Here is an 11,843-nt window from a genome sequence, read left to right as displayed (position 1 = left end):
GCAGACTAGGAAGACATCTGTTTCTGGATAACACAATGATCTTAGTGGATCAAAGTCATCTTGACCTGCTGTGTCACATAGCTGGACATTTATTGGCAGACCATCAACATTAACAACCACTATAAACAATTGCCATTTAACATGTTTAAAAAAATAATTTAATCAATTAAAATATTCATAATTTTTTTTCAAGATGACTATCTGTATACTACGCATTAAATATACATATCAACTAACCATTATAATTATCAAAAGCTGTAGGTACATATTCTCCAGGAAAACCGTTTGTGGAATAAGAAACAACTAAACTGGTTTTTCCAACTGCACCATCACCTACTAAGACGACTTTGATCCTCCTGTCTATGGGAATACCGCCGTGCTCCGTGCCGTTACCATGTGAATTTTGATTCTGTACCGAGCAGGTCGTCCGTTTCGGTTGCATCTGCATTGTCTGACCATTTTTCAGCAGTGGTTTAGTCCAATTGTGCGACGACGGAGGCATTATTTCCTTCTTCACTTTACTTCAGTCACAAGTTTTCATACGAACACCACTTCCAAAAATATCTTACATATATAACCTCTACCTTCAGGGCAAGAAATTAAGGCGATGCAATTTATTTTCACCTATCACAACAGGTATTCCTTCCGAATCGTCATTTCTCTTCTCTCCCCGCTGACGGTCGATGCTCCGTAAGAGATACAGGGATCGAGTTTCTAACACGATGACTGCTTTCAATACGCCTTGTCAGGTACTTACTGTGTGCATCGCTCGCTCGAAAACAATGGTGGAACGAACGTATACATATGTATAGTGCATCCAGGAAAAATAAAAAAAGAAAAGCAACTCATCCACCTGCCGCGATACGGGAGCCACCTGTTATTACGTTTTTCTTGCGGCCATCAACCTGATTCGCTGTCTGTGTCTGCTTCTTACTCACACTCCGACTCTGTCGCGGGGTCGATATATATATGTATGGATTATGTACATGTATGTATATATATATTATAGCTTGGACAATGCTCGTCCCGTCTTTGATTGTGTTAACGTTCCCTAGAGGGACAGAATTCTAAACTAATCTTACCTAACCTTACCCAGCCTTAACCCTAAGGTTAGGTAAGGAGGACTTAAGCATATAAATATGCAACAAGTAGTTGAGAACTAAGAACTGAGAACTGATGAGAAACGATCGTTTCTCCAGTATAAATTCGGGCCTTATATTTCCTGATAGTACCATCGAATTGGGCACGACGAAACTTGAGCCTGAGCCGTCATAAGTAGTCGTGAGGTGAGCACCCTCATCCTCATCCCTCTCTGTCGAGGTCGAGAATCATTGTCGCACGCTGTACACATACACATCATATGGCAAATTATAGAGGACAATATACTTTGAAATGACTAACCTATGTATATCGATTGAACTTTGCAGTTTCAAACTTTTCGACTAATTTTAAATGACATGATATCTCATGACGAGATAAAAGTTGAAATAGTTCCGTTTAATGGAGAAAGAATCGAAGGAAAAGAAGAAACTGTCGTTTTTGTTGAGCAATTTGTCAAAGACGTTTGTGATTTTAGTTCCCAGTATGGAAGTAATATTAGCATTTCGTATACTGCCTATAACATCGCTGGAAATCCCAGCAAATTTCCCGATTACGGGGATTTTCCACAAGCTTTTGTCATGGTATGTTTGTATCCTAAAACTAAAGATTAACGAGCTGAAAATCATAGTAACATTAACTACATATTCACATTCTATGTTAATCTTCTTCTCCAGTCTTCTAAAAACTTGTAGAGCACTTGATTTTGTAAAACTACATTATGTTACATCTGATTTTAGAGAACGTATGGTCAATGGTGGGATAAAGCACCTTCGAGACTAATAGATTATATGCCACAGAACAATGTGGATGTCGTGAGCCAAGATTATATAGGTAGCCTTCTCTTAAAAAATCAAACATTTAATGTAAGAATTGTAATGGTTTAATGCTTGTAATATTGTCTTTCAAGATTTAGAATATTATCAAGAGGTATATCCAATTAGAGTTTCAATATATGAGACTTACAATCCTGGTAGTGTGATTGGAATTTGGGCACAAAGTTCAGAAGGCAAATGGTATCAGTTATGGAGTGGATTTCCTCAAACTGTACCACACAAATCAAGAATATTTACTCCACAATTGCAGCTATGTAACTTTAAAACCAAAATGATAAGACTGGAATTTAATCATAGTTTATTGGACTATTATACCGAGTTAGACGCTGTGTTACTTATTGGTACATCCGAGCTAATTGTACCGAATAATTTTCATAATCAAAATTTAAATGATCTTTCACTAGAATTGGGTTACCTTAAGCAAAGTGAAGAAGATAGTTATAATTTAACTCCAGATATTTTAAAGGCAAATCAAGATTTAACGATTCTGAAGAAAACACTCTCCAAGCATTGTAAGCTTTTTAAAAGGTACGCTAAGGCCAGTACGTGCTCTTCCACTCCATCAATATAATATATTTAATATACTAGTTTTCAAATAATTACAGCAAAGTAATCGATAATTTATCCAAAGGCAAATTAATATCTAAAATAGGCCAACACTATCAATCCGTCCCGCCTATAGAAGAAGCATTCAATAGCTTACAACAATTTTTACAAGAAGATTTTCCTAAACTCATTAGAGACATTCATCACTCGATACCAAATGCCTTAAGCCCACAGGACAATTCCCTCCAAGGAAAAATTTTGATACCTTCAACCGCCGTTGAGACTCAACCACGCGGTAGTTTTTCAGCACTTCCGGTAAAATACTACATTTCTATATACATGAGTTTGATTTGAAACATTTGATTTATCCATTTACTTTTGCAGGATGAAACGGTACTAAAAATTTTAAAGAATTTAGATCTAAAATCGTTGTGCCGTTTATGCAGAGTAAATAGATATTTTCATAATATTGCAAGGGATGCTTTGTTGTACACAAGTCTCAACTTAAAACCTTACTGGCATTGTTTCAATGCATTTGCCTTAAATAATTTGGCACCTAGGTGTCATTATTTACAACGACTGGACCTTTCATGGTGTGGAAATTATAACATGATTAAACCCAAAGATTTTATAGAATTTCTTCATACATCTGGAACACTTTTGACACATTTAAGACTAAACTGTTGTCAATTTGTAAATGATACCGTTATCCATGATATTTCAAAAGTATGCAAGAATTTAAAAGGTAAATAATCCTATTACAGCCTCGTCTTATTAGAATGTATCAAATATTTGCGTTAAATGTAACTTACTATCTTTAGAATTATGTTTGCGTAAATGTATGAGTATAACAAACGAAGGATTCTCCAAGCTTGAAAACCTCAAGTTCCTCGAACGGTTGGAACTTTGCAGGACGATCATCGAAACTTCTGCGTTGTGTTCTATTCTGCGTAAAAATACTCAAATGCGACATTTAAATTTAGCAGGAATGCACGAACGTCTAAACATAGACGAAGTCGCAGTTGAATTAGGAAACTCCTGTCCGTACTTAGAGAGCGTCGATTTTTGGAAAGGTCAAACCTTAACTCCGCACGGAGTTCGAGCTTTGTCTCATTGTACTAATCTCCGAGAAGTTGATTTTGGATGGTGGTACGTTTTTACTTGGACAATTTTTCAATTCAGATCGAACTTGTTTTAACGATACTTGTCTTTGCAGTGGTGGTATGGGCGCTCCTGGTGACTCGTTAAGAGCATTACTATTTTCCTGTCGCTATTTAGAAAAAGTATTCCTCGCAGCGCTTAGAGGATTAACAGATCGAGATTTAGAACCACTTCTATTATGTCAACGATTGCAACAGCTAGATTTATTAGGGGCGCGTTCCCTTACCCCTGATATATGTTACGGTTTTCTACTATTCTGTCCAAAATTGGAAATGATCGATCTCAGTTTTTGTGAAGGTATCAACGAGTTTATAGTACAAGAATGGCGTCAGCAATATCCGCAAGTCTCCTTCAAAAGAAGTTTCCAAGCATTCCACAATATTTATTAGATTAACTTTCGCGCATTCTAAAAATAGACAGGCCTTATTTTATAATTCTCCTGAGCGTTTGTACTTTCCTTCCATTGAAATCCTACAAGACTGTAATGTATGTGTATATAATTACCTGTGAGATATAATTATTGAAGTGTGTGTAATTTATGTACGTGCTTTTTATAAAGGAATAAGATAATGTATTTTTGAAATTTCGTATTTGTACAGTGTCAGAGAAAATGTTTATATATGTATAAAAGCAATGAAAAATATGTCTGGATTACGTAATAAATATTTAACTTGAAATAAATTTTGTTGTCTGTATGAATATTTATTGATAGGGGAATCAAAAAGATATAAATAATAGAAATTGTACTATTGTACATACATTTCTATACGATTTATGGATACATGTGAATTTAATGTGTAAGAGTAAGGAAGATGAAGATAAGATTGTATATGTATGCGAGAGAGAAGGTGTATGTGTGAATACATACGTAATATATAAACTGAACAGCTGAGGTACACGTGCACGTGTTGCTTGCAAATGTAGGTTATACGAAACGTAGGAGGAGATTCCATATAATTTGCAGAATGAAATATATAAGAAATTACATTTCTTAAACCAACAGTTTAAAGATTTAGACTTAAAGTATATATGTATTTAGTTTTGTATATGTAAATCATTCTGGAATAATGAAAACCAATTTGCAAGTTACTGAAACTGGTGTCAACAAAAGGATGAAAAAAGGTGAATATATTTTTGCAATAGTTTACATATGCAATATTAAACAATATTTCAAATATGGAAATACTGTTAAATTTAGGGAACGATGATGTCGGAGTCCAACAGATTAATGGCAATATACAGGATGAATATACTGATACAAAAATGCTTAAAAGGAAGTTGAATTCTAGCAAGGATGAAAAAGCAAAGAAAAAAAAGAAAGAAAATAGTGAAGAATCGTTCATAAATGGCACATATAATTCAGAGATTGAACATTCAAAATTAGTTGAAGGTATTTTAATACCGTACCTTGTATGTTTAATTATATGAATTATGTTTGTAAATCTCCATAGGTATTGAAGATAATAATGAAGTTGAAAACAAAAAAGAAGATGAAAATGATAAAGAAACAAATCATTTGGATGTAAAGTTCTTAAGGAAAAATCTTAATTCTGAAAGAGGCTTAGATGTCTTAAAACGATTTGTAAAAATCTGTAATGAAAATAAAGGGAGAGACTTAGCTGCAGAATATTTAAATGAAGGTGGTAATATTGTTGAAGTAATCAAGCTGCTGGGCACAGATAAAAAGGGGATTGGTAGTGCCGTAACCGTATTTTCTGCAGTGAGAATCTTGTTAATTAAGTAAGTATTACACGTGTATACTGTAAATTCAAGGAGAATAAGTTTCTATCTTCTTACAGAATTCTGACACAATGTCCACAGTACCAATCAAGCGCAGAAGGAGCATGTCGTTACTTGATTAATTCACATCTGTCATTGATTTATTCAATGCTTTCTGTGCAAAGTAATACTAAACAGCGAAAAGTAGTTTTACAATTACTTGCTGCGATAGTTTCATTGGGAGGTACTGTTCCACGAGAACTATTTTCTCATTTGTCCTTACCATTGGAAGTAATTAAATCCCTTGTTCAACATACAAAGCCTACAGATGATCAGAATATAAGGAATTGTTATATTCATTTTGTCATTGCCTTCCTAGTCGAAGGCAGTGTACCGATCATCAGAGTTCTTTTGGATAAACGAGATCTGCTTACTAACATATTTCCTGGACTCATATATGATTCTAAAGATATCGTTGCCTTAGTTTTAACAACTCTCAAGAAATACGTTCTTCAAAATACAAATATTAGTAAGACTATGAAATTGCAAATATTTTCGACATCGGTTATTCAAAATCTGGTGTGCTTGTACAATTGGAAAGGTCCAAATAATTGGAGAGATCCAAAAAATAAAGTGCAGACCGTTATACAGGACGAGCATTATTTTGAAGAAAAGGAAATTGTTATTGAAGTGATACACGATTTTCTAATTACATTATTAACATCGCATCGGCATGGTATCATTTTCCGTGATCGCATGCTCGGTATTTCGCACGTTAAACACAACTACACAGTGAACACGATACTTCAAAGCTTAGATCGTCCTTGGGAACATGAGAAACCATCGGATTTGGTGATTAAAATAATGGCAGCGTGTCCAGATTTAGTCAGGTCTCAATTTAATCTTTTGGAACCGTACATTGAACCTAGAGCTTCATTAAAATGGATTGCAGCAATTAAATTTATAAGAAAGATAATACAGTCGGTAGATGTGGAAGTCTGTATAAAGACGTCTTTAGAATTAAATACATCGCAATTGGCTAATGCGTTAGCAAGTTTAACTTTACCAGGAGTGATTCTGAAGCAAGCAATTATGCCATCCTTAATTCATTCCAATATAATCGTAAGACATGAGGCGGTATTAACACTCATGATTATGTTTAATCAGATACGAAAGTGTTTAACAACTTTGACTACAGCTTACAAGGGAGACAGTTTCCATAGTTTTAAACATTTTATAACGGAGTACACGTTGAAGGTATGCATGACAATTAGAAACTGATACCTGATTTTAGATGAACATTTGATTATGAGGTACTAATAATATTTCTAGAATATACCCAATTTAAATACGATATTAAAAGCTTGGAGTTGTGCTTTCACATCAGATTCGATTGACGATACTAGCAAAAATGAGCTAATCCCAGAGCCAAAGAGACACGAACACTTGATGGCTATTTTGGATTTATTGCATATGTACAATGAAGTTTGCCCGAAATTGTTAGACACCTTATCGGATCTGCAAGTCGATGGATTTTTAAGTATATTAAATACATTGGACGATGTTGGTGTTGATGAATTTAATACTATAAAAGTAAAAGCCATCAATTTCCTAGTTATGTTGTCCCCTAATGAATTTTTGCCACACAAGGTATGCAAAACTTATCTATAAGCATTTTTGGCATGTTAGTTCTCAAAAATCATGTATATCTTTTCTTTCAGAAAATATTTAAAGATACGCTATCATTTTTAATATCTGTCTTACACGACGAGACGTCTTCAGTAACGTTACATAGTAAAATGACGATTAAAACTTTATTGAATGCTACTGGAATGTTTGAAGGATGTCAGGATCATTTAGATATTTGGGTGAATGGTTTCATAAACATAGATAAGAAAAATAAAGTAACGAAATGGTTCGTTCGTATTGTAAAGGAAACCACTCAAGATATCGAGAAATACGTGAATGAAATAATTCGAGCAGAAGAAGTTATTAACGAAGAAATAGTTAACGTCGGTAGACTGGAAAGCATATTCGACGGTAAGATTACTCTCTTACATATCTTAAGTGCACTGCTGCAATTGATTCGTTACTATTTTCATACTTTGCAGAACTGATGAATAAACCGAGCATTTCTGAAAATTTTGAAAGCAATAATGCTCTACCAATGCAACGTTTCGCGTCAGTCTCACCACTTTTATGTTGTGTATTACATAAGATGAAAGAAGACTTGCATCCTTCAATTTTATCTTATGTTTCTTATGTCTTAATACATACATTGCATTACCAAGTAACACCTCAGTGTTTGATACATTTAACTAAAGATATTGAAGGATTATTGGTAAAAGAATATTTACTCAGTTGGCTGGAGAGCAATCAGCCTGTTTACATTAAAGAAACATTATCATCAACTGCTTTAATGTCTAAATTAAATTCAGCATTTTTGAGTGATACGAAATTACAAGTGAATGAAATATTAGATGGTGACCGCACAGTTACTTTTCAATATAATGAGGAGACTATAACAATTCGTCATTCCTTGTCAATATACGAAATCACGTATTTGTTTAAAATGACCACATTCTATCTTACACAATTTACTAAGCGAGGTACTCTGACAAAGTGTCAAGCTTATAATTACAGAATCTTTTTCATATTATTATTGCACATCGCAAAGGACAGTACAGATAGTTCTCTTTTTGTGGAAGAATGTGCAAGAACTATTTTTACTCACCCTGCTATTTTACATTACTTCTCACCACTTCAAAAAAGTGAAGACACCGTAAAAAGTATAATAACTTTCACGGTGCTCGACGTTTGTAAGGTGGTAACTAATTTATGCGCGAAGGCTAAAGTTAAAAATTTATTTGTTCATTTCAAAAATAAATTATTTACTCAGCTGTGTAAAATGATCGAAAAGAAACGAAAAAGTGAAAGGATAAGTGAGGCTGATGCAGTTATTACCTTGTTAGAGGTATTGCAATTAACACCAAGAGACATTCTACATTTGTTGAGAGAAATTGTAAAATTAGAATCCATTATGTTCATTTCGAAAGATGAGAACAATTTATCGATGTATGGACATTTGGTTCCTACGCTTCTGAAAATTATTAACACTAACGAAATGAAATCCGAACGAAGTGCATTCTTCGAATTGGACGCAAAATTTGTTAAAGATCTCTGCGTACATCTCTTCTTTTTCAAGTCTTCCTCAGTTACGAATGTTGAGATATGGGAAACAGCTTTACATGCATATCTTTCAAACTTTCCATTCAACATTGCTGGGATTGATACTAGTAAGTTATTAAATATTTTTATATAATTCCATATTGCTTAAAATAATGATAACATATATTTTCAGATATATTTATATCACTATTATCAACGAAAATTACAGATGCAACTGTAGATTTAATCTCATTCTTGACTAATAAGAATACAAAATTCATACCAAACTTCGTGAAATATATGATGAAATCTGAATCTATCAAAATGAACAATATCGTCTTGTCAGTAATTGCAAGTAACTTGGACTTTAAATGGAATCCAAGTTTTCTACAAAGTTTAAAGAATAATTACGAAGCCGAAATTCTATCTTACATGTGCAATCCTAAAGATGATAAACCGTGGATACAAAAAAATATTAGTGCGGTTTGTTATTTAATTAAAACCCAATTTGATTTGAAAACATGTAACGAAACATGCAATGCTATTTTGCAAATTGGTGATCGATTAGATATGGTGCCTATACATTATATAGAACTTCTTCAAAGCATGTGTAGTAAATGCGTCACCTCAAACTCAGAGAGTGAAATACTCATCATGAATTTGACCCAAGTTCTTCTCCACGTAATTACTTTAACTCTGAAGAAGGAATCAAAGAATACCGAAAAACTAATCATTCTCTGCGAAGCGTTAGACAGCGCGATAAACTGTTTAAAGAGTCTAAAAGAAGATTTTGTATTCGAGGGATTAAGTACTAATCATTCGTGGGCACAATTTACTCGATTTTCGTTAAAATTTGGTCTGAAAGGGTTGAAGAGTAACGAAGAGCGAGTGCCGATATTAAAGACTCTAAGTACCGCATGCGACATTGCATATAAAAACGACAGTAACAATGACTACGTCAAAACTTTGTTTGAGATGTCAGCGTCCCATTCCGAATTTATTAATATCATGTTGGGCTCATCAGATACAAAAAGTAAGTGTAATTAATTAGTAAATGCATCAATTGAACGTACTGTTACGTATATTATTCTTTAGGGTACCTGCTAGAATTATTATGGATTTTAATGCGAAAGAATAAAACAGTGATGACATCGACGCATGTACCCGTTTATCTGGCAGCATATAATGCTACTTTAAATGAAGCTGATCAGTATATTTTATTGGTATGTACATAAAGGAAATTTTCTATTTCTTATTGTTAATATATGAATCCATTACAGATTTTACAGTATTATGAGAGTAACGATATTAATATATACGACTATCGACCATACGTGTGGGGAAGTGCGGCTGCTATGCATTACAGCGTGAAGGGAGAGACAGCTACGAGTTTATGGAGGCAACCGTCCGTTGCTCAAGTTTTAAATTTATTCGAGGAAGATATAGTAAACAACACTATTAGAAATTATCCCGTAGACAGAGCTTTGAAAAGTAACGAACTGTGTAAAGGGAATGATATATACGATCCAGCATTCTATTTACCCTTATTATCTTTTCTGCTGTCGGAAAATAATGTTGTACATTGTCAAAAAGTTGCTCAAAGCGGAGCTCTGGCTTTAGCACTTGCAGCGTGCAGTAGCAAACATTCTGACGTTCGTATGGTAGCTTATACTACCATCGCTAGGTATTATACTCATTTGGAAGCTTCCAGGTACTTTATAATACAATTATATTAATAATATCATTTCATATATAGTATGTTAGGTTTGTATGTGTGTTATTTTTCTTATAGGTCAAAAGCAAAATTATTATGGATGCGATTAATAGATGTGATGCGTTACGGTATCGTATCGTTACAGACAGAACTTAACAGTGTACGAGTAAATTGTTTGATCTCGACATTCTTAGCGAGAACGTCTTTAATAGCCACGCAGCCATTGCATCCCCTTTATTCGGTCCTCCAAACATTTCTGATGGCTAAGCCAGCGTTAGATTTGAATACAATACCAGAACTGCTGCAATTGTTTCATAGTTCTGACGTACAGCACAAAGCACATAGAAATTGGATCTTGGAAAATATCCGCGATGGCATAAAGACTGAGAGCGAATTGAACGTTGCTTTCAAATGTGTCTTGTTTAAAATGCTTCTAGACTTTTACTCTTGTATTCTTTCCGATTTGAACACAAAGGTAAGGCTTGCATTTTAAATAGTAATGTACATTTTCAATATATAATTTTATTTCAGAGACTTATCTTAGAGATTATTGACGCGGTATTAGAAATTACGAAAGCTGCTACGCTTCTGATGGAACATCATGGATTGCTTCCTTGGTTGTTAGAAGTTGCAGGCAATTTGAATAAACACGACTCACGATCTATTGAGCTAGTAGTGAAAATAATGGACAAATTATTGAAGACTATGGGCACGAAAGGAGACGGCATGCCTTACAAATTAATGCTCTTAAATGTCGCGTTTCGTTTAAAGTCACATCTAGTCTCGGATATAAATATTAGCACTTTCACGTTGTACGTTAATATTTTACAAAAATTATTTCTGTCGAAACAAATAAGAGTAACCGTTACTAAAGAGGATATAATTGAAGTTGTCGAATTTTCGAAAAGATTATCAATCGACGTAGAGGAATGCGAGGATATGTTACGTTTCGGTTGCGGATATATAACTGAGATTAATTGTAGAAAAGACGGCGAACTCCAGATCGCGAGAAACGCCTTGAGAACATTAGTTTGGACGTGGTGTGGCCACAAGGTATAATGATATAATTAAGATGATTTTATGTGCGAATTACTGAAATTAAATTGTACATATAGACATATATTTTGTAAAATATAATATTTTATAGAGATTTTAACAATCCTTTGTGTTTTTCCAATCTCGCGCGAGCTGTCGATCGACATTCAAATAATAAATATCGATCGAGAAAGATTGCGTTCGAGATAAGTTCGATTGTCATGTGAACATGGCGCTTATACTTTGTAGCGCGGTGAGTGATATTCCTGATTTAAAGTTTGTCCAAAATGTGTTTCAATAATAGTGTTTTACGCTTTCGTACAGTGCATCGAATAGAATTTCGAGAAAACTTCATTCGAGATTCAACTCATTGGATAAAAAGTGTGTACGAAGACATCTGCGTCTGCATCCCTATATTTACTGTTGTGATGCCTCATGATCAATTTAACTTGCATGATGTCTTGTTCGCCGTCAATTGGTTCACCATCATAGTATTCTCTCATTTTTGGTAAGCTATTATTATTATTATTATTATTATTATTATTATAATTATTATTACGATTATT

The 11,843-nt window shown here is 34.0% G+C and overlaps 5 protein-coding genes across 9 annotated transcripts in view; 3 read left to right on the top strand and 2 right to left on the bottom strand.

Moving 5' to 3' along the window:
• The window catches only part of LOC108623215 (rho-related GTP-binding protein RhoU), a 1,972-nt gene extending 1,114 nt beyond the window's left edge, over positions 1 to 858 (bottom strand). Inside the window, exons 1-2 of the mRNA XM_018021584.2 lie at positions 238 to 858; positions 7 to 119 (exon numbers count right to left, since the gene is read on the bottom strand). Coding sequence (XP_017877073.1) covers positions 7 to 119; positions 238 to 502 — 378 coding nt within the window. The 5' untranslated portion in view covers positions 503 to 858. The remainder of the gene's footprint in view (positions 1 to 6; positions 120 to 237) is intronic.
• Positions 859 to 948: 90 nt separating this feature from the next.
• Positions 949 to 4,201, top strand: Fbxl4 (F box and leucine-rich-repeat gene 4). Of its 2 annotated transcripts, XM_018021620.2 has the most exons (8): positions 949 to 1,286; positions 1,428 to 1,682; positions 1,839 to 1,932; positions 2,009 to 2,462; positions 2,540 to 2,795; positions 2,865 to 3,225; positions 3,302 to 3,629; positions 3,697 to 4,201. In XM_018021620.2, exons 2-8 carry the CDS (start codon positions 1,458 to 1,460, stop codon positions 4,028 to 4,030), a joined length of 2,052 nt encoding a protein of 683 aa, XP_017877109.1. In that variant the 5' UTR covers positions 949 to 1,286; positions 1,428 to 1,457; the 3' UTR covers positions 4,031 to 4,201. The 2 variants fall into 2 exon arrangements, with proteins under 2 accessions (XP_017877109.1, XP_026667902.1); XM_026812101.1 differs by lacking the exon at positions 1,428 to 1,682.
• A 176-nt stretch (positions 4,202 to 4,377) lies between these two features.
• On the top strand, positions 4,378 to 11,398 carry LOC108623519 (nucleolar pre-ribosomal-associated protein 1). Its single transcript, XM_018022080.2, has 12 exons — positions 4,378 to 4,763; positions 4,840 to 5,031; positions 5,093 to 5,381; positions 5,441 to 6,617; positions 6,693 to 7,010; positions 7,082 to 7,400; positions 7,472 to 8,656; positions 8,722 to 9,561; positions 9,624 to 9,751; positions 9,809 to 10,239; positions 10,321 to 10,717; positions 10,774 to 11,398. Exons 1-12 carry the CDS (start codon positions 4,709 to 4,711, stop codon positions 11,299 to 11,301), a joined length of 5,859 nt encoding a protein of 1,952 aa, XP_017877569.1. The 5' UTR covers positions 4,378 to 4,708; the 3' UTR covers positions 11,302 to 11,398.
• Positions 11,399 to 11,502: 104 nt separating this feature from the next.
• The window catches only part of LOC108623210 (uncharacterized), a 1,554-nt gene continuing 1,213 nt past the window's right edge, over positions 11,503 to 11,843 (bottom strand). Inside the window, exon 2 of the mRNA XM_018021570.2 lies at positions 11,503 to 11,807. Coding sequence (XP_017877059.1) covers positions 11,640 to 11,807 — 168 coding nt within the window. The 3' untranslated portion in view covers positions 11,503 to 11,639. The remainder of the gene's footprint in view (positions 11,808 to 11,843) is intronic.
• dgo (ankyrin repeat domain containing protein 6 diego) overlaps positions 11,679 to 11,843 on the top strand; it is a 100,321-nt gene continuing 100,156 nt past the window's right edge. For all 4 annotated transcript variants that reach the window (XM_026812168.1, XM_026812164.1, XM_026812157.1 and 1 more), the window contains exon 1: positions 11,679 to 11,785. The gene's annotated coding sequence lies outside the window, so the exon portion shown is untranslated. The remainder of the gene's footprint in view (positions 11,786 to 11,843) is intronic.

The sequence above is a fragment of the Ceratina calcarata genome, unplaced genomic scaffold, assembly GCF_001652005.2.
Source record: "Ceratina calcarata isolate Rehan_Ccalc_2016 unplaced genomic scaffold, ASM165200v1 scaffold115, whole genome shotgun sequence".
Classification (NCBI taxonomy): Eukaryota; Metazoa; Arthropoda; class Insecta; order Hymenoptera; family Apidae; genus Ceratina; species Ceratina calcarata.
Note: the sequence above shows the minus strand (reverse complement) of the source record. Positions and strands in the feature narration are given on the sequence as shown.

What these genes read in the sequence shown, in the direction of transcription:
- Fbxl4 (XM_018021620.2), top strand. Translation starts at nt 1,458, where the DNA reads ATGATATCTCATGACGAGATAAAAGTTGAAATAGTTCCGTTTAATGGA. An exon ending in CGTGAGCCAAGATTATATAG is followed by an intron (nt 1,933 to 2,008) that starts GTAGCCTTCTCT and finishes TTGTCTTTCAAG; the next exon opens with ATTTAGAATATTATCAAGAG. An exon ending in AGTATGCAAGAATTTAAAAG is followed by an intron (nt 3,226 to 3,301) that starts GTAAATAATCCT and finishes TACTATCTTTAG; the next exon opens with AATTATGTTTGCGTAAATGT.
- LOC108623519 (XM_018022080.2), top strand. Translation starts at nt 4,709, where the DNA reads ATGAAAACCAATTTGCAAGTTACTGAAACTGGTGTCAACAAAAGGATG. An exon ending in ATGAATTTTTGCCACACAAG is followed by an intron (nt 7,011 to 7,081) that starts GTATGCAAAACT and finishes CTTTTCTTTCAG; the next exon opens with AAAATATTTAAAGATACGCT. An exon ending in ACTGGAAAGCATATTCGACG is followed by an intron (nt 7,401 to 7,471) that starts GTAAGATTACTC and finishes CATACTTTGCAG; the next exon opens with AACTGATGAATAAACCGAGC.